A 25924-nucleotide genomic window follows, 5' to 3' on the forward strand; every position below is an offset into this window, starting at 1 on the left:
TGTCGACAATTTGACCTATGAATTTCAAAGTACATAATATGAATGGTTATTTTAATTACACGCTTTATAAGTAAGTACCTACCCGAATTAAGTGACATCTGTTGTTATGAAATGTAACTACCCAGAAGGTAGGTACTTCGTCCTGTTTAAAATATTGTCTAATATTTTTTCCACTGATATCACCCAACATTCTATTTTTCAAAATTTAAAAATATACGCTATTGACAGTTTGACTTATGAAAAATCTTAATCATGTCGTATTATAAATATAAGGAGCAGTGGAAATATGTACTTTATTTGTTACATAATAAGCCGAATGTTTTCAAAATTTCACGATACGACACGAAAACAAACTTGAAAGAATTGTCATTTGAATTTCATGCTAAATAAGTACCCGAATTGACATATTTTCTTATAAAATGTAACTATCCAAAATGTAGGTACTTCACTATTCTTTAAATATTGTCAATTATTTTTTCCACTGATATCACTAAACATTATATTTTTCTAAATAAAAAAAAAAAAATACTGTCGACAATTTGACTTCTGAAAAATCTGGATCATGTCACACCCATTTATTATTTTTATTAAAATTTCAATTGGATATAAGCTTTGTAAATTTATTTTTAATTATTTAATTTTTATTGCTACTTTACTGCATTTTTTTAATATAACGACACGACTATCGCGAGTAAGTAAATGGACTACATTATTTAATTCCCTTTAAAATCCATATTTCTACAATATAAGCAAATGCAACAGTTGGTAGGTACTATAAAGCCTTATGTATTGTATGGCTCAAAAATGTGTAATAATCCTAGTGATTTATAAATTATTGGTATTATTCTCGAAATAGAAATCCCATTAATATGTAATGTATACAGTATCTCCTCAATGGAACTTAATCGCATTTTTTTCTTTCTATTACTAACCCTAGATTACGGAGATATTCGTAAAATTTACAACAGACATCTAATCTGTGGGGAGCACTAAGGAATATAATAATAATAATAATAAAACCCTTATCCGCACCCCGATGGTGCATAGGGCACCGCGTCATATAAACGCAGTGTTATCTTGATCATTTACACATGAAGGAAAGGTGATCAGTCCTCCGCTTCAGGTACCAGTCCAGGGTAATATTGAATAAATATGACAGTGAAAAAATCACTTATATTTATTTTACCCCCCTTGGGAATCGAACCCAGGACCTCCAGAATGGTAGTCAAGCGTGCTGACCATTACACTACGGAGGCGGACAAGGAATATACGGCTGTCCAAATTTAAAACACAGTAAGGGACATTTTTTTGTAGTAGGTTTTTTTTGTATTTTTGGACTAAGTAGAGTCTACTTAGACCATAAATGCAAAAAAAGCCTACTACAAAAAAAATGTCCCTTACTGTGTTTTAAATTTGGACAGCCGTATACTATAAAGAATGTAGTGACAACTAGCGTGCATATTTTTTTAAACCGATATTTTATGTTCGTATTTTATTTACAACATTTTGAGTGTGTTCAAATACTTGTCCACAAATCTGGATTATCTCCAATTACAGGAGTTATTTTTTCATTTAATTTTTTAACATCTCAACAAAGATGAAGAATATTTAAGAATATTTCGTATTCAATATTAAGTTCTTAAAGACATGATGCACTAATTTAAAATATATATTTTTAGCAAAATGAGAGTTTTTATAATCGTCGTATATTTTACGTTTTATTTTCCTAGATATATTGATTATTCTCATGACACTGTACTCATATGTACTGTGTCATGGATTGCTCAATATATCTAGTTCTGAAAATTTGAGTAGTGTGTCAATGTTACACGTGCATAAAGTGATCACTTAATCAGCCTATGATATGTAATAAGCCCTATAAATACGCAGACTTCCATATTCTCCTTCATGTGTGTTGAAATGTCAAAATGTTAAAATAAGTGGAAAAAAATCTAAATTATAAAAAAATAAATATATGTTCATTTTGTAGACATTTCTACTTTTACAATCTTAAAATTAATAACGCAGTCCTCTCCAATAAAGAGACTAAGCTCTTGTGCTTGGAGATTTGTCAACCTGTATTTGGACACACTCAATATTGGACTTGGGGCTCACGGACTTGTGAATTAAGAAGTTATAATAAGATAAAAAGATTCAATATTTTTATAATTAAATCTATTGAAGATTACAAAAGACAAAAGTACCCTAACTTTTGACCCAATCACTACAATCTGGATTATTGATTAAAAATTCAATAGTGGTTGTATGGTTTCCTCTTTTTCTCTATATAAGTTGCTTAAAAAGTAGGGTAAACTATACAGTGACAAGCCACTAGCTACTACTAGCTATTGGCTATGTTTTATTTTTCTAAATCGATTTTATAAAGATACTATTTAATGAGTCATTCTAAAGAAATGCATAACTATGCATATTGTTTAAAGCTTAATAGATATTTTTATCATAAATAATCATTAGCTTCGCACAAAATTTGCTAGGAGCGCGCAACAACTCGGGATCAATGCCAAAATTATACTTAAACTAAATCAACTTCAACTCATGACCATTTCTAAGAGCTTGGCTCATCTTGCCTTGAGATGACACTACATCAATTTGATGAAGTGTCCTATGCACCATTGAATAAAAACTGAATCGAGGGATGTTTTAAATGAATAAAAATAGTTTTTAATGCTACTACTACCATTTGGCTATTTCTCTTTAACAATAGACAGAGAGGATGGAATGCCACACTCTTCTGTCCCGGGTTCCTTCACATCCATATATCCAGTCAAACATGCCCTCTGATTATGTAGACTTGAAATGACCAGATTTTAGGTTCAAAAATAGCTTTTCAATGTTATGCAAACAGTGCATATTTTGAAATTATTGATATCCGTAAAAAAATGACAACCACACTACTCAAATTCTTGGAAGTTCTATATATATGAACCAACTTCGAAACCACTAGAGACATCTATTGGTTGATGTCTCTAGTGAAGTTCTAGTGATTCAAGAACAACATTTCGAAATTGGTTCATATATATTGAACATCCAAGAATTTGAGTTGTGTGGTTGTCAATAATGGGTAGAATCGGTAAATGTTACACGTGTGTAAAGTGAAAAAAAAAGATAGTTGACCCATTGCGATTGATTGTCAACAATTCAATATAAAACAAAATATTCAATATAAAACAAAAAATAATATAAAACAAAATATTTTATATTACCATCTTTTCACCTTCGTCACAATATTATCTTTTGAATTGAATTTTAGTTGTTCAACTGGTTGAAGGAGGAAAATTAAACATTTATTACTTAAGATAGACAAACAACTACCTGCCTCATAAAATACTTGATTATACAGGTTTTACACTTCAAATTTGACGTTATACAAACCAAATTGGGTGCATTACAAATCACATTGGACGTTTTACAAAACAAATTTGATTTTATAAAAAAGTTTTACATTTAAATATTCTAAATAGTACTCATGATTCAAAGTAGTATTGGAAATCTTGTCTGAGAACTTGAGTACCATCATGAGCGCAGACTATGACAGCGCGCCGCGCAGGCTTGCCAACTTGATGACTAACACACTTGCTAGTCTTAAGAAAGAATAAAAGATGAGGGCAAGTATTCACACTAACGGTATATCGCTCACTCCTTTCAACATCGTCATATATCAAAAATAGTCAATTTTCAGTTGTGCATGTTTTTGGAATGCCCAAAAAATGTACTATAACCCAGCAAGAGTGGCATATTTTTAACTTAATATTTGCCCGCTACAGGACAGAAAGTGTTGTTTTTGCATTGTGAAGAAGAGTTATTATTTTTTATTTTTTTTAATATGGTAAATATTTTTCAAACGGAGAAAAAACATTCAGGTTTTACCAAAAAAGATCTGTTGCACAGTAAAATGTTCAGTAAGTGGCTTGATATTTATTTTTAATACATTGTATTATATTTTTAAACTTTAATAACGTTCTCCTGAAAAATCAAGTATTTTGATTAATGACGTTCTTGAAAGGAGTGAGCGATATCGCTCACTCCTTTCAAGAACGTCATAAATCAAAAATCGTCAATTTTCAGTTGTGCATGTTTTCGAAATGCCCAGAAAATGTACTATATCCCAGCAAAAGAGGCATATTTTTAACTTAATATTTACCCGCTACAGGACAGAAAGCGTTGTTTTTGCATTTTGAAAAAAAGGTATTGTTTAATTAATTTTTTAAATATACTAAATATTTTTCAAATGGAGAAAAAACCTTCAGGTTTTACTGAAAAGATCTGTTTCACAGTAAAAAGTTCAGTAAGTGGCTTGATATTTATTTTTAATACATTGTATTACATTTTTTATCTGTAAAAAGGTTCTCCTGAAAAATCAAGTATTTTGATTTATGACGTTCTTGAAAGGAGTGAGCGATATGTAGACTATGTAACATGAAAATATTTTTTTTAAATCAATTTTTTTTACTAAATACAATATTATATCAAAATTTGTGTTGTAAGACGTCCAATTTGATTTGTAAGGATACATTTTGAGTGTGTCCCAAGTATTTGAACACCCTCAAAACGTTCGTCATTTTTATTTGCAAAATTTGCTTTCTCAAAAACGTTAGTTTCTCTGATTCGTCACTCCTTACCTATTTTTTTTCTTGGTAATTCCATAGATAAAAAGTTTTTTACTTGAATAACATATCGTCAAAGTGACTGAAATCTAACTACGGCTCATGCAACACAGAGATGTTACATAAGAGTTATCATGGTCCTATTGAGGCTTCAACTTTATAAGTTTTATAGCCTACTTGTGAGTGGGTTTACTGTTTATGTTCAAAGCTACTATTAATTTGATGTAATTCATGGGTGAAATTCTAGACAAAAACTGTCACTGTCTCGCTTCGTTTTAGATAGTGGTGTGGCATTCTGTTCTCTCTGCTTACTCCTGCGGAAAGTAGCAACATGGTTAGTTAATAATATTCAGTTAAAAACTCTTTATATGCACAATGTTGCAATATAAGCTGTATTTTGGAGTAATTTCATTAATTTATTCGGACGTCACTTTGTGGTTAAAACCATCCATTTTTAATTTAGTAAATTCAACTTTTTATATTTTGGTATTTACTAAGTAAAACATAAATAAAATATGCGTTTTGGAGCCCTCATCTTGATACATAATATAAAATAAAACCACAAAATAAATCATTCAAAATGTTTTATTGCATTTAGAATTACAAACAATATATGTGTATAAAATTAAAGTTATCAACAGTTTCGCACAATCAAACGCTAATGCATTTTAAATAATTCAGTTCGTTTATGAACTGGGTTACATATTACAAAAGGAAATAATGATTTCTATACCTAAAGTTATCTAAACTAACGCTTCAAATATTGTCAACATTTTTATTGAAACATAATTAAATTGCTTGAATGTTTCTAGTAACTTTAATCACAACGAGATAAGGAAATGCACTCTAACTTATTTTTGACATCTCAACATAGATGAAGAATATGGAAGTCTGGGCATTTATGGGGCGTACAACCGTCATAAGCTGGTTTAAGTCATCACTTTACACACATCGCTCACTCCTTTCAAGAACGTCATAAACCAAAAATTGACAATTTTCAGTTGTGCATGTTTTCGGAATGCCCAGGAAATGTCCCAGCAAAAGCGGCATATTTTTAACTTAATATTTACCCGCTACAGGGCAGAAAGTGTTGTTTTTGCATTTTGAAGAAAAGCTATTGTTTAATTATTTTTTTAAAGATACTAAATATTTTTCAAATGGAGAAAAAACCTTCAGGTTTTACCTAAAAAGATCTGTTGCACAGTAAAAAGTTCAATATGGCTTGATATTTATTTTTAATACATTGTATTACATTTTTAAACTTTAAAAACGTTCTCCTGAAAAATCAAGTATTTTGATTAATGACGTTCTTGAAAGGAGTGAGCGACATGTAAAATTCACCTATTCTACCCATGATTGACAACCACACTACACAAATTCTTGGAACTTCTAAATATATCATTCAAATTCAAAACATTGTGCTTGAACTTGCTAGAATTTCACTAGAGACATCTATGGTGAGATCACTCTAACTTTGTTAACAAATATTATTAATTTGGAATTAACGCTATTTATTAACAAAGGTAAAATAATTCAGTAAATGAATTTCCGAAATATTCACAAAAAATAACAATAATTTTGTTCTGAGATTTAAACTTTAAAATACGTAGGTACATTCCTTATTTTTAAATGTCTTGTTTATTTTGACATTGATAATACATTACAAATATGGCTTTCAATGTTTAATTTGCAGAACCCTCATATGTGTATTATTTCATAGTTGGGACATTTATTTCCGTTTTAAAAATTATTCAGAAAATGAATAAAAAAACATTTTTAAAAATGAATTTTTAAAATATTATTTATTAATTGATAATAATAACAATTTATTTAACCCTAAACAGTGTATTAGAAAAGGCGTCACCTGGTAGATATTCGTCCACCTCCGTAGTATAGTGGCCAGCGCGTTTGGCTACCGTGCTGGAGGTCCCGGGGTCGAATCCCAGAGGGGACAAAAAAATATGGGTGACTTTTTCACTGTAATACTTATTCCTTATTACCCTGGACTGGTACCTGAAGCGGAGGGCTGATCACCTTTTCTTCATGTGTTAACGATCAAGAAAACACTGCGTTTGTATGATGCAGTGCCCTATGCACCATTGGGGTGCGGATAAGGGTTTAAATAAAATTTTAAAAAATCTGATGCAGTTACAATTGTAAATCTCAAAAACATTTTGACATTTTAAAAAAAAACCATGTTTATTGCTTGTTCAATAACATTCGGTTTAATTAATTTTAAAAATTCATAAATTCAGGTAAATCTAACCATTACAGTTTCCTACTTTATCACGTTACATAAAGCATGCGTACATCTAATTCGATTCCATTTTGTTAATTCTTATAATTACATTTAGTGAATACATTTGGTTTGAAATGAATAGCTTATCATTGCCATAAGCAAAATTTTCATTACCTTGAAAAAAAATGATTGATAATTTAATGTCTTGGTGAGAGGTGGCACCTTGAATTGCTGTAATTTTTTCCTGCGGCAACATCTTGGCGATATTTGATTAAATATGTTGTGTAAAGTTTCGTTAATCTTTTTGTGGAAGGCTGAATTAAGGCACAATGTATTTATAATTATTGTGATAAACGATTATAAAAATGGGATATATATCCGTTTACGAATGGCATGTAGATTTGTGACATTTTCTTTGGGTTTTATGAATAAAAAACCAATCCAAATAGAACGTTCTTAAATTTGCATGTCGCTCACTCCTTCAACAACGTCATATATCAAAAATCGACAATTTTCAGTTGTGCATGTTTTCGGAATGCCTAGAAAATATACTATATCCCAGCAAAAGCGGCATATTTTTAACTTAATATTTACCCGCTACAGGGCAAAAAGTGTTGTTTTTGCATTTTGAAGAAAAGGTATTGTTTAATTATTTTTTTAAATTTACTAAATATTTTTCAAATGGAGAAAAAACATACAGGTTTTAGCTAAAAAGATCTGTTGCACAGTAAAAAGTTCAATAAGTGGCTTGATATTTATTTTGAATACATTTTATTATATTTTTAAACTTTAAAAACGATCTCCTGAAAAATCAAGTTTTTTGATATATGACGTTTTTGAAAGGAGTGAGCTATGTATTAAATTTGTTATTGGTCAATAATAAAATGATATTGATATGCAGTGGAACTCCAGAAATCCTAACTAATTGGGTCTGTGGTTTTTTGGATTCGGAAAAGTTCAGATTAGCCTAGAAATTTGTAATACAGTTCATACATAGTACTTTGCATTACAGTAGTGATATTGTACACGGCGCCCTATGCCCCTAATATTCAACATACCCTCCGTGTACCAATCTATCTAAAGTCATTAGAGACTAGAGTAGCAATACAGGTACAGCACTGTTTACTTTGCGTCATATATTCGTATTCAGTAAATTACCACTTGGCGCATAGGGAACCACATCAGATTGGTTCGCTAGACTTCTATATGGTTCATGAATTATATCAAAGCAAGGTGATTTGCCATCGTTCCACAGTCTCAGATGACACAAGTGAAGGAAATAATTTCAATTTGGGAAAGGAAATGGATGGTAAGAAGAATAGGGCACTAGGGTTACATACCCCAAATCACTGCTTGAATGAAAAATCATTTAATATTGTAAAAAAAAAAATACCATAATAAATATAATTTTAGATTTATTTTCTATAATAATTTATTGCAAGGTTAAACAATAAAGTTAATTTATTTTTAAAACTATGGAAAGAAACGTATGTATGTTAAAAATCGAGAAAAAAAACTGAAAAGGAGAATGTAAGTATGTTATATACATTACCAGTAGCAATTCAAATGACACCTCCCAACAGGATGTTTTAACATTTTTTTCCAAAAATGGTTTAATTTCTTATAACATTCTTGATGCAGCGCTATAAATGGCTTCTAATCCACCTAAATAAAGTACACACACTATCATCTCCTTAGAGTCTTGTTAAAGGAACAAATATTTTCTGAATTGGCAAACTCAAATTCTCAATTTTTAACATTGTAGGGAGTTTTCATCTAACATCATATAATCCACGTATATATTTTAGTTTATTTAGTCATTTTAACTGGATATTTTGATTTCTGTATGGATGAATGATAAATTGTAACAAACCACGATTTGAATATTTCAATTAACAAATTCACTGCGTATACAATACTGTATATCAAAAACGTCACAGTAACAATTATTATTAACTTTTGAAGCAACATCGTTACTTTTTCAATCTAATATATGGTTATATGACAGGAGCACAGCTCCTGTGTCTAACGTATAGTAGCAATGTTTGTATGGACACGGGAGTCATGTCCAACACTTGACAACAACGTTTGTATGGACACAGGAGCCGTGTCCAACGCACAAGCCATATTAATGGAATTAAATCCCGCAACTTGAATCTAAGGAGATCAAAATGCAGAGGCTAACACTCTTCTACTGATTTAGGTGTTCTAATATAACCTACTGACCGGGATTTGCACGGAAAAATATGTTTACATTTGAAAGAAAGACTTTTCTTATAAGTAATATGTATTAGGTATTTTGAGAAGACAATTTTGCCAAAATGTATTGATGCAAAATCTTCACAGCACTTAAAAATCAATTAATAAAAGAAATTCACATTCCTTTGCGCCCAGAATGTGGTAGATATTATCTCCGAGGTGGCACCACTGCGTGCCTTTTCCATGTTTGTCGGTTGGTAGTCGAAAGTCATATTATAAGCTGCTAAAACACTTAACATTATAAAACAGCATTACCCCTAATAACATTATGATGTTGGTATAAAAAAAATGACCAATATTTTAATTTTATCACACTCCATTTTTTATTGGCGTCCGTTTTTGTTTTTGGCAATTTTAACACTCTACGGAAATGGAGATATTACATTTACTATTGCTTTTATCTTAATGTAATAAAAAGCTATTGATAAATATATCTAAAAGCTATAAAATATGCCCCGCAGTATTACTGGTATCAAACAGAACTTAAACAGAACAGAACAAAAAAAAACAATGGTATACATATGAATATACAAAATATGTACCTACAAAATAATATTTAACCATTATATCGTGGGTATATTGGCAAAAAAGTTAACTCGAAAATATGCAATTTTGACTTAATGATGCATATTATAAAGTTTTCAACATTCTATAAACTGCAAAATACACGGTTTTAAAAGTGAATTTACCTTTAAGTTTAATAGAAGGTATTTCAGGCTAAAAGCTTCAAATAACAGGGATTATTCCAACAGGGTTTTAGAGTTAACGTTTTTTGCCAGTATACCCACAATATAATAATTAATTTGTTTTTTTAATTTAAAAAGTATTCCGTCGATGTAACGGTACGACAGAGAAGATGTGTGCGTGTATTTAATCTTCTGGTCTCCTGTCACACAATTGTTTTTGGGTAGTATATTCAAAATTAACAAAGGTTATTGTATTGAATTCTACTTTTATTTACATATATAAGATAATATGTGACGCGTTTCGTCTTATTAAGACATTATCAAACTTGAGTTTGATTTGAATTGATATTTAACTACATTACTTACCTTAGCTGTCATAGAAATCCACATTACCCACTGAAATACCCACCATTATATGTACCCCTTGATCTAATAATAGCAATTATTGTTAGTATATTCTTTGATGAGATGTAAAAAAATAATATGAAAATAACTCCTGTAATTGGAGATACTCCAGATTTTGTGAACAAGTATTTGGACACACTCAAGGACATGTAAATTTAGTCAGTGTTTGATAATGTCTTAATAAGACGAAACGCGTCACATATTATCATATATGTATATGTAAATAAAACTAGAATTCAATCCAATAACCTTGTTTAATTTTGGATATATTACCCAAAAATTTAAAATGGAATTCTACAAACTGTCTGCAGTTACAATAAATATCATATAATTGTACCCGCAGTGATTGAGAATAATCGGCCAGCTCCAACTATAAACTAAACTTCCGTGCAAATCCCGGGGCACTAAGCGCCAGCGCAGATTCCTAGAGCCTGTTGATGTTGCTGCGACGGCGGACACGCGGCCCGGCCGGCCTAGGGCGAGGGCATGACCTTGAGGCGCTCGAAGGCGGCCTTCTCGAGGGCGGCGCGGTGGTCGGGGTGCGCGATATTGATGAGCGCGTGCGCGCGCTGGCGCAGGGAGCGCCCAAACAGCTGCGCGATGCCGTACTCTGTGGCCACGTAGTGCACGTGAGCGCGCGTCGTCACAACACCCGCGCCTGCAACAGATCACATTCACCAAATTAAACTAACTGACCCTTATCTGCATACAACAGTTCATCAATGCAATGTTACCTTCTTTATTTATTTATTTAAACATCATGTACAGAAAATAAATAAGTATATAGGCAAGCTTGTAGCTAAAAAGCAATATCTTCCAACCAACCAACTTTTTCCGTACTGATCATCCAAATTTTTTTTTTCTAAACAACTAGAGAATACTGCATCATAAAACCATTATACATAAAATATTTTTTTAATAGATTTGGCGTTTAATTTGTAGAACTCCATTTTAATTCATATATTAAATATCAACACCAATTTTTAGTCTTCTATATTGTATTTTATCATTAAAAACACATAAAAATAAAATTTATTGTAATTGTTTTGCCTTGTTATGGCATTTTTAAACTAAATAATAAAATACAATTTAGTAGATTCAAGAAATCAGTCTTTGATATTTAGTATATAAAATGTTGTATGTTTATTTTTAATTAATGTTTTACTTAGTAAATACCACTATTTCTTAAAATCTACTGTGACACGTGTTTCGATGCATTCCGCATCATTTTCAAACACCGTATGTGAATATTATTGAAACTAAAATAATTCTGATTCTGAAAATAAAATATATGTCCAATCTAACGGCTTACCCATGGGATCTCCTTTGTCCCCAATTCTTGCGGACATTTTCATAAATAACTTAGAGAATGAAATCTTTAAGTCTAAGCATCCCCTACTCAAATTTGTAAAAAACTGGTTCAGGTATGTTGACGATATATTGGTAATTTGGGAAGGAACGACAAGACAATTGGATTCCTTTCTAAATTTTATCAATATATTTAACGATAAAATACAATTTACATTAGAAAATAACGGAGGTAAACAAATCAATTTCTTAGACCTCAGTTTAGAAATTATAGATAAAAAAATTACTTTTGATGTATATCGTAAGCCCACACATACAGATACTGTAATTCCCTCTTGTTCAGCCCATCCGCTTAATCATAAACTAGCTAGCTTTAACTCCATGATCCATAGAGCACTACAATTCCCATTAAATGATAATAAGTTCAAAAGAGAAATAACAAAAAACTAAAAACACGACGAACTGTCAAACATACAACTGCTTAGTTATAGTGCTCCTAGTTTTTTGTGTTTAAAAATAATATAATCGAAGTTTTGTGAACCAAATGTTATCGTAGTTTATTAATTATATAGTTTTGCATTAAAACTATCGTTTTCTGTGCCCTTTATTTATAAAACTAGAGTCCTTTTAAACATTTCAAGTTATAAATCATTTTTTTGCAACAATAATATTTTTTTTTTTTTTTTATAATTTTTTTATATATTTTTTTTGTTCTTTATATTTAAAGTCTTTTACTTTAAAACTTATTAAATATGGAGGCAGGTGAAAAACCTCCAGATCCCCCAGATCCTAGATTTGAAGATTACTCCAATGTGGGTTCGCCCATTATTCACCCAACGGTGAGGTATAAGCGAAACCTTAAGGCAGATTCTTTTGAAGAAGGTCCTCCACCGTCAAAGCAGGTAAGTATGAACACTCATTCGAGAGATGAAACAATGAAAAATTTGTATACAGAAAAGGATGTCGGTCCTTTTATTGTTTATATTCAAAAAATTGCAGAAAATTCCTCCATCAATAGCTTAGAGGTAGGAAAACTCCTTTTTAATAATAAAATACAGGAAATCATACCTCGAGGTGGTATACGGGCTATTGGCCGCAATAGGATTGCCATAGAACTTAATTCATTCGAGGCTGCAAATAGTTTTGCAGAGAAACAAGGTATTCTCAATCAAAATAATTACAAGGCATACATCCCATATCATATGGTGTCACGCATGGGTTTGGTTAGGGGCATTCCGACAGAATGGTCCCATGAGGACATTCTGGAGAATGTGACCCTCCCAGATAATTGCGGTAGAATTATCAAATCTCGCCGTCTCTCTCGGAAAGTAACATCTCCAGACTCTTCTAATCATACATGGGTACCGACCCAAACAGTCGTGCTTACGTTTCAAGGACAAATTCTCCCTAAAAAAATTTTCTTTTTTTACTCCGCTGTAGAGGTGGAATTTTATATGTTTCCCACAATGCAATGTTTTCAATGCTGTAGATTTGGTCATTCGAAACCAGTATGCCGTTCCCAGCCTCGGTGCTACAAATGTGGATCCAACCACCTAGGAGAGTCATGTTCCGCTTCCTTAGAAAACGCCAGCTGTATACACTGTTCTGGCAACCATTTTTCTACCAATCGTAATTGCCCAGAGTTTATACGCCAAAATTTGATTAAGAAAAATATGTCAGAATTAAATATTTCCTATTTTGAAGCTTCTAAACAGACGTTTAGTAAGGGGAAATCCTATGCGGATAGCTTAAAATCCTCAAATAAACATCCTTCTCAAAACATTTCAAAATCCTCTTTAGATGGTGAAGCTACACTCAATTCATTACCCGCCACAATTACCGCTCCCCAAAAAAATCGTGCCAAATTTACATACAAAACTCCCAGAGCTCCTCTTATTCCCGGCTACGACCGATCCAACCATAACTCCCTTCTCATCCATCCCAATGGCTCGGTAAATTACCAATCACCCGATGGATGTGCTATCAATCAAAGCTCTTCTCCAGCCATCAACTCAAACTCTGCTGAAAGTTTATCACAGAGTCTCGCCTTCTCTAATGAATCTTTCTCTAAATCCATTCTAACCATATTACTTGATCTCTTACTCTCCCAAAAATCCTTACCGTCCAACGTTGCTATTATTATTCCTGTCCTTCAAGCTTTCATACAAAATGGCCCAAATCACTTCAATTAATTCTCTTTCGATTCTCCAATGGAACTGTCGTAGCGCAGTATCCAACAGAGATGACATCAATCTTTTAATCCGCTCTCACAAAATTGATATTGCGACCCTATCTGAAACCTGGTTCTCTCCGGGTTCAGTTATCTCATTCCCTGGCTATTCTTGTGTCAGAGACGACCGCCTTGACGGAAGGGGCGGTGTAGCTATCTTAATAAAAAATAATTTAATTTTCGATTTGATTCCACTTCCATCACATCCCAGAATGCAAATATTAGCCATAAAAATTCTAGATTTATCAATTGTTTCCGTTTACTCAGCTCCCAGAAACGTATTTAAGCAATCATACTGGAGATCTATCGTGAGTTGTCTCTCCCCAAATTTCTACATTTTGGGAGACCTTAATGCTCATTCTACGTCCTGGGGCTGTACGTCGTCCGACACTGCAGGAAGGGCCATCGTTGATTTCATGGAGGAATCAAACTTATGTATATTGAACAATGGTGATCCAACGCGTATTGCTCCGGCTAATCATAGCCAAAACGCCTTGGACATCTCAATCTGTTCCTGCAACCTGGCAAGCTTGTCCTCTTGGAATCTATTGAGTGACCCTTTCTCCAGTGATCATTTCCCTATCATCATCAAAATGATTAATTCCTCAAATCACAGTCATCATAAACCCAAGAGATCTAACTATTTGATCGGTAGGGCTGACTGGAAAATCTTTGAAGATTCATTGAATGCTAAGTCCAAGTCCCTGTCGATCGATGGTGACAATAACAACCCCAACACAATAGCTAACAAAATCCACGAGTTGATAATCGAGGTGGCCAACGTTGCTATCCCCATATCTAAAAAGGTTTTGCACAAGTACTCCCCTCCTTGGTGGGATAAGGAATGCACGGAAATGGTTAAAAATAGAGCATCCAGTATAAGAAAGTATAAAAGAAATATAACTTCTGACAACTTTTTGGAGGTTAGACACGTACAGGCCCTAACTAAAAAATTTCTTAGAAAAAAAAAAAGACAGGGTTGGCAAAATCTCTGTAACTCTTTGTCTCCCGAAACCCCGCTCGGGGATGTCTGGGATTCAATAAGAAGATTCAGAGGATCATACTCTCCGAAGGTGAACACTTCCAAATGTACATCCTGGATAGAGGATTTTGTTGGGAAACTTGCTCCATCTTACGTTCCCAGTATTTCCGAACTCCCTAGAGAACCCCCAATCCTTCCAGGCGCTGACTACCTAACATCTCCGTTTTCACTCGATGAATTATCGATGGCAATCCAATCTTCTGGAGATTCTTCTCCGGGCCATGACATGATTCCCTATTCCTTTTTCAAACACTTTCCTAAACCATTTATGATCCTAATCCTAAAAATGTATAATCTCATTTTAAAATCTTGCACAATCCCAGACTCCTGGAAAAGACAAATCATAGTCCCGATCCCCAAACCTGGTAAGGATATATCCCTTGGAACTTCATACAGGCCAATTGCCCTCTCATGTTGTTTTCTCAAAATTCTGGAACGCATGGTAAAGACTAGGCTCGAGTGGTTTGTAGAGAGAAATAACCTCCTACCGCACTGGCAATTTGGTTTTCGAAAAAATAAATCCTGCATCGACAACCTAAGTGTACTAGTTACTGATATCCATGTTTCACGGTCCTGTAAAACCGACTTAATCGCCTGCTTCTTGGACGCAAGTAGTGCTTATGATAATGTCCTTCTCCCATTACTGCTGGAAAGAATGAATGCCCTCGGGATCTCCAGTGGTGTTGGCTGCCTGATATTTAATATGATGTGCAATAGAGATATTGCCATAGATACTCCAAAAGGATCCGTGATTAGAACGGTGTACAAAGGTCTGCCACAGGGATCGGTATTGAGTCCACTGTTATTTAACATCTACACTCAGGATCTTCAAACACATATTCCCCCTGAAATCTCCATTTTGCAGTATGCGGATGACTTCGTGCTGTATACATCAGACAAATCCACACCTCGCGCTTCGAGTGTATTGAATAGGGCACTGGAACCCGTCGGGGCATGGTTCGAGGAAAGTAATTTGGAATTGGCTCCGTCCAAAAGCCAAATAGTAGTATTTTCTAGAAAGCGTAACATCCCCGAGTTAAATATAAAATTGAGGAAAATTCGGATTCCTGTGAAGGACAATGTAAAATTTTTGGGCGTCACATTGAATAATAAGCTGTCATGGAACAAACACATTGAAAACATTGTGGCTAAGTGTGAAAAGAATATTAACATCCTACGGGCAGTTTCAAGAGTGTGGTGGGGTGCCCACCCGACTACAATGAACATGCTTTACTGCGCTCTTGTCCGAAGTCATATTGATTATGCGTGCTTTATAATGGACCCTCTTCCAAAGTATCTGCAATCTAAATTAGATAGGATACAATATAAATGCCTCAGATTAATTTTGGGAGCAATGAAATCATCTCCTGTGATTGCCTTACAAGCGGAGTGTGTTGATATGCCGTACTCTTTGAGGAAAAAACTATTATCCAACAAATTCATCCTCAATAGGACTAACGATAGTAATCATCCAATTTTTCCGAGGCTTCAACTTCTTCATGCTTTTTTTCAATCAACCTCAAACAAAAATACTGACAGTCCTCCTATTCTCTGTAGATCCTGGCATCACATTGTAAACACCATGTCATGTCCTCTTGAAGCCACTCTTCCGTTATATAACATTTCATATGAAGCTGCTATTTATAAACCTGATGTATTTCTTTCTATTGGAATAGATAAGACCTCGTTGGTTCTTAATGCCTCTTATGTTAAACGATTATTCATACAAAAGTTGGAAGAACTTTGGCCTAACCACGTTGCAGTATATACTGATGGCTCAAAAAGTGCCGTAGGAGCGTGTGGTGCTGCATTATATATTCCTTCCCTTAATATAGAAGAGCAATTCCAATTACCTCGTGAAGCATCCATATTTACAGCGGAATGTGTGGCCCTTAGAGAGGCTCTGAGAATAATTATTAAACAATCCTTGTCACCGACAGTAATTTTTACTGATTCTCTCAGCGTTGTGAACCTTTTATCTTCAAATAATAATCACTCTGTCCTTAAGAATAATCATATTCTTTGTGATATAAAAAGAATGTTATATATGGTTAATGTTGAAAATAAAATTGTCTCGATAGTTTGGATTCCATCTCATATAGGAATTACAGGTAATGAGAGGGTGGACTCCATGGCCAAGGAAGCCCGGGACTGTGGCGTGGTTCCCAGTCTATTCACCCTTCCCATTCCTGACTACCTTAGTGGGCTCAAAGCTGGTGCAAGCGAGGAATGGAATGAAATGTTCTCCATAACATCCACTGGATCCTATTACAAGTCAATCCAACCCGTGATACCCAAATCCCCTTGGTTCCGCAAAGTTAGGATTCCCAAGCTGAATGTGTCCCTTCTGTGTAGGCTGAGGATCGGACACACAGTACTTGCATCCCACCTCAAAAGGATTAATATTCTAACTTGTTCGTTGTGCGCGTGTGGACAGGAGGATGAGACTGCTGACCACGTATTTTTCAACTGCCCCTTACTCCCTAACCTCGAGTTCATTCAGGACATTCGGTCTGAGGGTTTGTCCTTCCCGCTGAATGTCCAACACCTATTGTCAATGAACTCGAAAAATGTTAACGGTGCGATTATTAAACATTTAAAAAAGTATAGCAAAAGCGTGTGACCCCAAAAAAAATCAATAAAAAAAAAAAAAAAATTATTTAAGTATATAAAATCACTAGTATGGCAGGTATCACCCAAAATTGGGTGCTTTGCCAAAAATAAACAAAAAAAAAAAAAAGAGAAATAAATACAATTAAACAAATTGCTTACAATAACGGTTATAACCCAAATATAATAGACGCGATATTGGCCCGTAAAAATAAAAAGAATTTAACAAAAACATTTCTCTACTCAGCCGATACGTATAGTGAAAAAGTAAAAACCAACTGGAAAAGAATCATTTACATAAATAAAACATCACATAAAATTACCAAAAAATTCCCAAATAATATAAAACCAGCATTTTACACAAAAAATAATTTAACTAAAATCTTTAAAACACAAAATAATCCTGAAAATATATTGGACAATAGTGGCATATATAAATTAAACTGCGACTGTGGAAGTTCGTATATTGGTATGACTTCCCGAAAATTCAAAACAAGAATCAGGGAACATGAATTATGTTTAAGAAATAATAATTTTTCGGAATTCACTAACCATTTAATAGATAATGATCACAAATTTAACCACAATAACGTAGAAATCCTAAAAATAATCAATACGAAAAGCCATAAACTGCAGCATTTTGAAACAATAGAAATTCATAAGAATATAAATAACAATAAACCCATAATTAACAATATGACAATGACCAAAGCCTCCCCCCTTTTGTCTATGTTCCCTCTGATAAGAAATAAAAATAAAAATAAAAATTTAATTAATAAATAAAAATAAGAAACAGCTACTACCCCCTCCTAAACCTTCGACGTCCCAAGGACCCAACTCTAAAATTTAGAATTAGCTTCACATACGGTGTTTGAAAATGATGCGGAATGCATCGAAACACGTGTCACAGTAGATTTTAAGAAATAGTGGTATTTACTAAGTAAAACATTAATTAAAAATGGATAGATTTTACCACAAAGTGACTGCCGAATCAATTAATGAAATTGTTGTATGTTTATTGAAAACGAAACCCTAGATGGAAAACCTTTGTGTATCTAACATCAGTTTTAACCCTTTCGTATCAGCAGGCCGAGATTTTTTTCAACAAAAATGTGAAAGGTTTTAGAAAGATGACTGTAACTTTGATAATATTGGTAAATTGTAATATTTTAGTATTTCTTGATCTTCCTAATAAATATTTCTATATATTCTAATTAAAAATGTTACAGTTGGTTTTGATATTGACTTGTGACAAGCTCAAACGAGAGCGCATTTAGGCGCTTATTTTGTATGGCCGGCCTGGCAAGCACGGAATTGGAGAACTCGAGAGAAATGCGCTCGTGGCAGCTAACCAGTTAAGATGTTAAAAATTCTTTTAGTAAAAAAAATCTTATAAACTGGAAAATATTATTATAATGCATTATTTCATTAACTTAGTGATCATCTAACCCACACTACTCATCCAAAAATTACACGGGATAAGCGGGGTACCAAAAAGACCCCATTTCATATTTGTATTGGTATAATATATCGTAGCCCGTAACTCGCCGCCATATGTGAGTCAAAGATGCCACATTCTACACGGCGCAGCGCTGCGAACCCGGTACCTCCAGTACATTAGCAGAGCGTGCTGACCACTACAGAAGCAGACTTTTATAAAAAACTTTTTACGGTGCCAAAAAACTATCTACTTGAAAAAAAAATCAAATATTTGCCATCACAGAATGCGCCTTGCCCTGACGGCTCGTAGCAGTCACATGATTCAAACATTCAAGAAGCCAAAATGGACTTGCCTGCTTTTAGCATCGGCACGATCTTGGACTCCCCGCGAGAGGTGGAGGACGGCAGGGCAATGATGGGTTTCCCGAGCCCGTCGAACCCTTCTGCAGCTCCTCGGATGAAGTCCACCTGACCACCGAATCCGGAGTACATACGGGTACCTGAAAAGACACATTTAACCAAAATTAAAGACTTTTTATTTTTTTGATGGCTGTAGTCAATTAGTACAAAATATATAACATAGTTTAAATAAACAGTATAAATTATATTTAAAACATTTTGAGTGTGTCCAAATACTTGTTCACAAAATCTGGATTATCTCCAATTACAAATAACTCCTGTAATTGGAAATAATCCAGATTTTGTGAACAAGTATTTGGACACACTCAAAATGTTGTAAATAAATTGTCTGGTCAAATTATAAGCTTAAATAATAAAAATGAAAATGGTATTTTCTGTCGTTTCTCATGTGTGTGATTATAATCCAGGATTTGGACCTCACATACTAATATAAGAGTTTCTGCTTAATAAAAAGCTTCTTTACATCTCACCAATAGATGTCTCTAGTGAAGTTCTAGTGATTCAAGAACAAGGTTTCTAAATTGGTTCATATATACAGAACTTCCAAGAATTTGAGTAGTGTGGTTGTCAATAATGGGTAGAATTGGTGAATGTTACACGTGTGTAAAGTGATCACTTAAACCAGCCTATGACGGTCGTCAGCCCCGTAAATGCCCAGACTTCCATATTCTTCTTCATCTTTGATGAGATGTCAAAAAATAATATAAATTATATGGTTAGGATAGTTAATTAATATAGTTAAGTGTAGTTGGGGTGATAATAATAAACACAGTACCGTAAAATGGGGCTACTTGAACTTTGATGTGCTACTTGAGCCCAGTACAAAAAAAATATTTAGATCTGTATTTGGTCTACAATAATGAATGTATCGACATGATTCATTGTTTCCCTGACAGGTGACACTTATTGTCACGATACGTTCATTATTGTAGACCAAATACAGATTTAAATCTCTTTTTTGTACTGGGCTCAAGTAACACATTAAAGTTCAAGTAGCGTTCTACGGTAAATAAACAGAATACAAAGTATTGTATACATATAATAATAATAAATTGGTAAATAAATGGAATGTAAATATTTATTAAGTCTTTTTGTCATTGACAATGTACATAACATAGGAAGACTAGATTCCACATGAGGAATGCATTTACAGTAGAACCCTGGAAAACCAAACAAGATTTTTAAGAAAAACATTTGTAGGAAAACATTTAAATGATATGCAAAGACTGAAACACATTAATTATTACATAAAATTATTATATACAGTGAAACCGGTATCTATCGTTTTAAACGGGACCCATTGAAATAAACTATGAATGCGGGAGTAAGAGGTCAATATACAACCCTTGTGTATTGTAACTCCATACGATCGAGTAAAAATACCGTCTTCCCAATCAGCATAACCATTATTATAAACCCTTATCCGCACCCCAACGGTGCATAGGGTACTGCGTCATATAAACGCAGTGTTATCTTGATCGTTTACACATGAAGGAAAGGTGATCAGCCCTCCGCTTCAGGTACCAGTCCAGGGTAATATTGAATAAGTATGACAGTGAAAAAAACACTAATATTTATTTTACCCCCCTTGGAAATCGAACCCGGGACCTCCAGAACGGTAGCCGAGCGTGCTGACCATTACACTGCGGAGGCGGACAAAATAACGCATAACCATTAGCAGGTTAAAATTCTAAGTAAATTTATATTTATTTCTTTTTAAATATACAAAGCTCAACGGACCCAAAAAAGATTAGTTTATTGCATTGTAAATAGTCTGTCGTTCACAATTGTTTTTTATTTTATTTTTTAAATGTTTTAATTCCGTATGTCAACAGTTTATTTTCAGCTTTGCATGATATTTTTTCAAAATCAGTTATTGAATGTGCGTAGTAGAAGGTTTTCAATCGTTCAAAGAGAGTGCATGCTTCTGAAAATGAAGGTACAGGCATCGGCTCCTCTTCATCAATATCGACCTCTTCTGCTGTAATCGGCATTGTAAATATTTCAAGTAGTGTTCCAACAGTTTTGGAAGCTTATTTATGCGCAGCGAAGTTCTTTCCAGATCTGCGAATTTCAGGGTATCCTTATAGGATTCTCCAATCAACACACAAGTACATACTAATACGCTGACGGAATGTGTGTATTACCCATAGATCCAGTCTCACACTGGCAAACAAATCCTCGGGAGACGGAATGGTACGATAATAAACTTACCGATAGAATCGGAGCTGACTTGTCCCGTGAGGTCTACCTCGATGCAGGAGTTGATGGCGGTCATGCGAGGATTCTTGGAAATTATTCCAACGTTGTTGACGTAGTTAACCTCTAACATTTCTGTAATGAAAATATATCATTGATTGATTCGGCAGTCACTTTCTGGTAATATCTATCCATTTTTAATTTAAGTTTTACTCGGTAAATATCACTATTTCTTGAAATCTATTGTGAATGATTCATTTTTTTTATATCATTATTAACCTTTTAACCGCGTTAACTTTGTTCCTAAGAGACGCCCGTGCGCGGCGGTTTTCGCCGTTTTTTTTAATGATTACTTTTATCATGTATTTAGTAAATAAACGATTTATTTTCCTAAACAAAACGTTCAATGAGATTCATTGTGCCTTTTTGGTAGTCTATAATACACGTGTGTTACATTATTCTTGAAATATATCGTAATATAAACAAATTAGATCGTAACATAAATAAATCAAAGCACGCATCGTGTGTCACTCTTACCCACTGGCGATGCGTAGCGTCGAGAGTAAGACAGATATAGGGCATGATTATGGCGAGGACTAATTACCGACCGCAAGAAAAATCAGGGATCTGTTCTTTTATTTATCCTTGTGATGTTACAAATTATTAGTCAGATACTTCAACCGATGTCATAAGGCCAAGAATGGACGTATTATTTTATCCAAAGTTCCACATCATGAAAAAATCTCTCTAAGTTGAACTGAGGTTCAAAACTTGGAGCAATGTAAAAACACAAACGCTTATGTCAGCCGCGTATGGGGCATGTTTTGTTAAAACACATACGGTTATGCGAGCCGCGTGGATCCGGTTAAAATTGTGTTTTGTGTATGTGTTTTTAAAAAATAAATAATGCTTTTTTACGTAATATTTTCATGTCTTTTTTCTTTTCCTTTTGTGTATTAATCGTAATCATTAAAAATTTAAATGAAAATATATCATTCACTTTCTATTTTTCATGACTTTGTAGATACAAGTAAAGCAAGATGGTAAACATACCTGCGTAAAGTGCTATTTTAAATTTTTCTTTGTTTTCGGATAAACCGGGAAATCATTTATACAGAATATTTTTTCTACATCCATCCTGGATGTATAAGTAAGTATACTGTAATTCTATGTACGTTACCATAAAGTGTGTTAATTGTGATTTGTGATTGGTAAACTAATAATTACATCTACATATATAAATTCTTAAAAATAATATTACCAACAATTGTATTAAGCTTTAAAATATTAATTCTCATGTCAATAAATTCTTCCTTTCCCAGAAAATAAATATAACGGTACATACCTACATCCCCCATTAGCTACTGTTGTCTCCCATAAATTATTGCTGCACGTGTTAAAACCATCACTTAGAATTGTATAGCTACATTAGGACCGTAGTCCATTTGATCTTCACATTCGTTTGATAATGCCTTAACAAGGCGAAACAATTGTTACAGTATAATTTTTTATGTGTTTTTGTTAATAAAATACAACTTAGTAGACACAAAAAATCTGTGTTTGATTTAAAATTAATACATAAATTAAAATGGAGTTCTACAAATTAAACGCCAAATCAATAAATAAATAAATAAGTTAAAAGTTCTTTTGGCCAAAAGAGGTATGTATTTACAATTAATATTTCAAACAATAACTTTGTGATTTTCCATTTTGTAATGAAAATATAACTTCCTTTTCAAATCAATTTAAATATTTTATTATAACTTAATTATAATGTCTACAGGTTTCGAAGCCAATTGCTTCTTTTTCAAGACTGATTAATACTAATAACAGTCTTGATAAAGAAGCGGTTAGCTTCGAAACCGGTAGACATTTTAAATAAGTTATAATAAAATAATTTTGTGATTTTGAAACAAAGTTATATTTGAAATATAAGTATGTATTTATTTGATTGACCGTAAGTGGTGATGCATGAGGATTGTTACCGATGAAAGGGTTGTTGTCCACGAAGTCGTAGAGCGCCTTGGTGCCGATGAGGAAGGAGCCGACCATGCGGCCGCGGTGGATGGTCTTCTTGTTGTTGGTGATGCAGCCCCGGTTCACCAGGTCGATGACCCCGCCGCTGAACATCTCCGAGTGCACTCCCAGGTCTTTGTGGTTCTTCAGCGAGGCCAGAACCGCGTCCGGAATATTCCCGATACCTGAAAAGAGAGATACACTCGTAAGTGCCTTATAAGGGATTTAAGGAACACCCATCTGTATTTGGGATGATGTGACTTTCCAGATTCCAGATATTTACCCTAACAAAATTAATCATATATAAACTCCGGGTAACACAAAGAGCAATGGAGAGAAGGATGCTAAACATATCTCTTAGGGACCGAAAAACTAATGTTTGGATAAGGGAAAAGACCAAGGTAACAGATGTGGCTCAAAGAATCGCAGAACTAAAGTGGAACTGGGCAGGTCATGTGGCACGTATGTCTGAGGATAGATGGACGAAGCAGGTGCTTGACTGGAGGCTTAGAAGCGTGGGTAGGCCCCAGACAAGATGGTTTGATGACATTAGAAAAGTGACGGGCCTGCACTGGAAGAGAGTCGCGTCCAACAGAGAACTGTGCAAGTCCGAGAGGGAGGGGTTTGTTCAATACTGGACACAAGAAGAAGGCTGAAGTGTGTAAGTAATTTTACATTTGTTCACCGGACTGCATTGATAGTGATTAAAGACCTTTGACCGCACAGTGTACTTGGTTTATTGAAAAACTGTCAATAAAGTAAACATATGGAGGGCATACTAGCAATTAACTTAGTTGATGTATGAAGTCATACAAATATGTTACGCGATAATGAAGTTTTAACACGTTGACTGCCACGCCAATTTTCAAAATTCCGGTCTAAAAAGCCAATTCTTTAACCCTTTCCACTCTGACCATTTTTTCTCATAACTGATCAGCTACTCTGATCAAAAAAATGCGACGTTTTTCTACCATTAAAATAAATATTTTGATTCCCTAATTTTGGGACACTTTGTCTGGCAATTCGTATGACCATGTTAATTAAGATTAACTGTATCTATCTGAAATATTTTTTGGTAGAATATACTCGGGTGATAGAGAAATCAGTGATTAAAGTTACACCTGCGCCGGGCCAGACATTGTGGCCTACGGAGCTGCCCACTAGAATCATATGGGCCAGAATGTCTGGCCTACAGAGTGGTAGGAGTTAAAAATATTATTTTACTTCTTTATTTTGAATAAATGTTTCATAATTATATTTTCTGTTCATTTATTAATAAATTTTCTTTCATGTAAGTCATTATTAATTTTTTGTTCTCTTTCATTGCGCCACCTACCTATATAGTACCGCTATACTAGGAATTACATTGTAGCTGCAGGAATATGGCAAGTAAACACAGTAGGAGATAACTCCTAGTTAGCGTCCTAGCAAAGAGTGCAATTTATGAGTTATCTCGTAGTTGGCAGTCAACATGTTAAAGGAGAAAAGTTTATTCCAGGTAATATAATACTTAATTATTTTTTTTTATTTTTTTCTATTGTATTTTTGGATGCCTGAATAATTATATATGGAAAAACCCTGACATGAAGATCGGCAGCGATATATATAAAACTTGTGTGTGACCCATCATGACATTTGGGATTGAATGCAGAGCGGACACCGCAGTAACAAAAAAGCGCTAATAGTGTCCGAAACGAAGACTCCAAGGAGCATATCTGGCAAGAGTATACCTTTACAACAAGACATTTAATGACATTGATATATTTTTGGAAAAAACATAGCTACTATTAATGAAAATATTAACAACTTATGTAATAATTACACTTTTTTAAATGTGATATTTAATCCTTAGTGATTTTAAATGCAGTATTTTTCATACAAGTAAACAAATAAATCAGTTAAAAACAAATGTAAAAAAAAAACAATACATATACGGAAACAATCGCCAAAGATTGACAATGTATGCTTTTGTTTTTGGGATTTCGAAATCACGGCAGATGGCACACTAACACATTGATAGCGAACAACTGACCTTACTCAATATGATTTTTGATCTTTTATTTGTTCTTTTTTTTTTTTAAATAACTCATTTGAATCTGGTCTGATAATTTTCGTTTATATCTCAATTTGTAGGTTATTGTTTGAAGAACAATTACACTGAAGGAAAACGACGTAAACAAATTACCTATTACGTAATCAATAATTTTTCGCGATGGTGGGTGTGACCAGACCCACCATCGCGGAGGAGGTGTTAAAAAAGAGGTTAGTACAAAGTTGTCATGCTCTGTTTACTCTCCACCAATAACCAACTTAGGTTATGGGTGGGGGGTGAACCACTCTCATTAATTCCTGTCCTTTCCTTCTCCTTCCTGCAAAATCATACCATACTCTTACCCTTTTACTCCCTTCCTCACACACACACACTCCCGCTCTTTTTTATTTTAT

General features: G+C 33.8%; 1 protein-coding gene and 1 non-coding gene across 4 annotated transcripts in view; both read right to left on the reverse strand.

Annotated features, from left to right (window-relative positions):
• Positions 1 to 1183: 1183 nt before the first annotated feature.
• On the reverse strand, positions 1184 to 1256 carry TRNAG-ACC (transfer RNA glycine (anticodon ACC)). Its single transcript has one exon. It is a non-coding gene; the product is annotated as a tRNA-Gly (tRNA).
• Positions 1257 to 8459: 7203 nt separating this feature from the next.
• Positions 8460 to 25924, reverse strand: part of LOC148307252 (succinyl-CoA:acetate/propanoyl-CoA:succinate CoA transferase) — a 42658-nt gene continuing 25193 nt past the window's right edge. The window contains exons 6-10 of one of the 3 annotated variants that reach the window (XR_015837889.1): positions 23449 to 23664; positions 21479 to 21598; positions 19198 to 19344; positions 10434 to 10872; positions 9134 to 10100 (exon numbers count right to left, since the gene is read on the reverse strand). Coding sequence is in view for 1 of the 3 variants with exons in the window: in XM_088263825.1 (XP_088119951.1) it covers positions 10688 to 10872; positions 19198 to 19344; positions 21479 to 21598; positions 23449 to 23664 (668 nt within the window). In the remaining 2 variants the exon portion in view is untranslated. Of the gene's footprint in view, positions 10873 to 19197; positions 19345 to 21478; positions 21599 to 23448; positions 23665 to 25924 lie in introns of all 3 variants that reach the window. The other 2 variants (XR_015837888.1, XM_088263825.1) reach the window with 2 other exon arrangements.

The sequence above is a fragment of the Brachycentrus maculatus genome, unplaced genomic scaffold (genome assembly GCF_059751285.1).
Source record: "Brachycentrus maculatus isolate JH-2025_06_01 unplaced genomic scaffold, ASM5975128v1 h1tg000203l, whole genome shotgun sequence".
In the NCBI taxonomy this organism is placed as follows: Eukaryota; Metazoa; Arthropoda; class Insecta; order Trichoptera; family Brachycentridae; genus Brachycentrus; species Brachycentrus maculatus.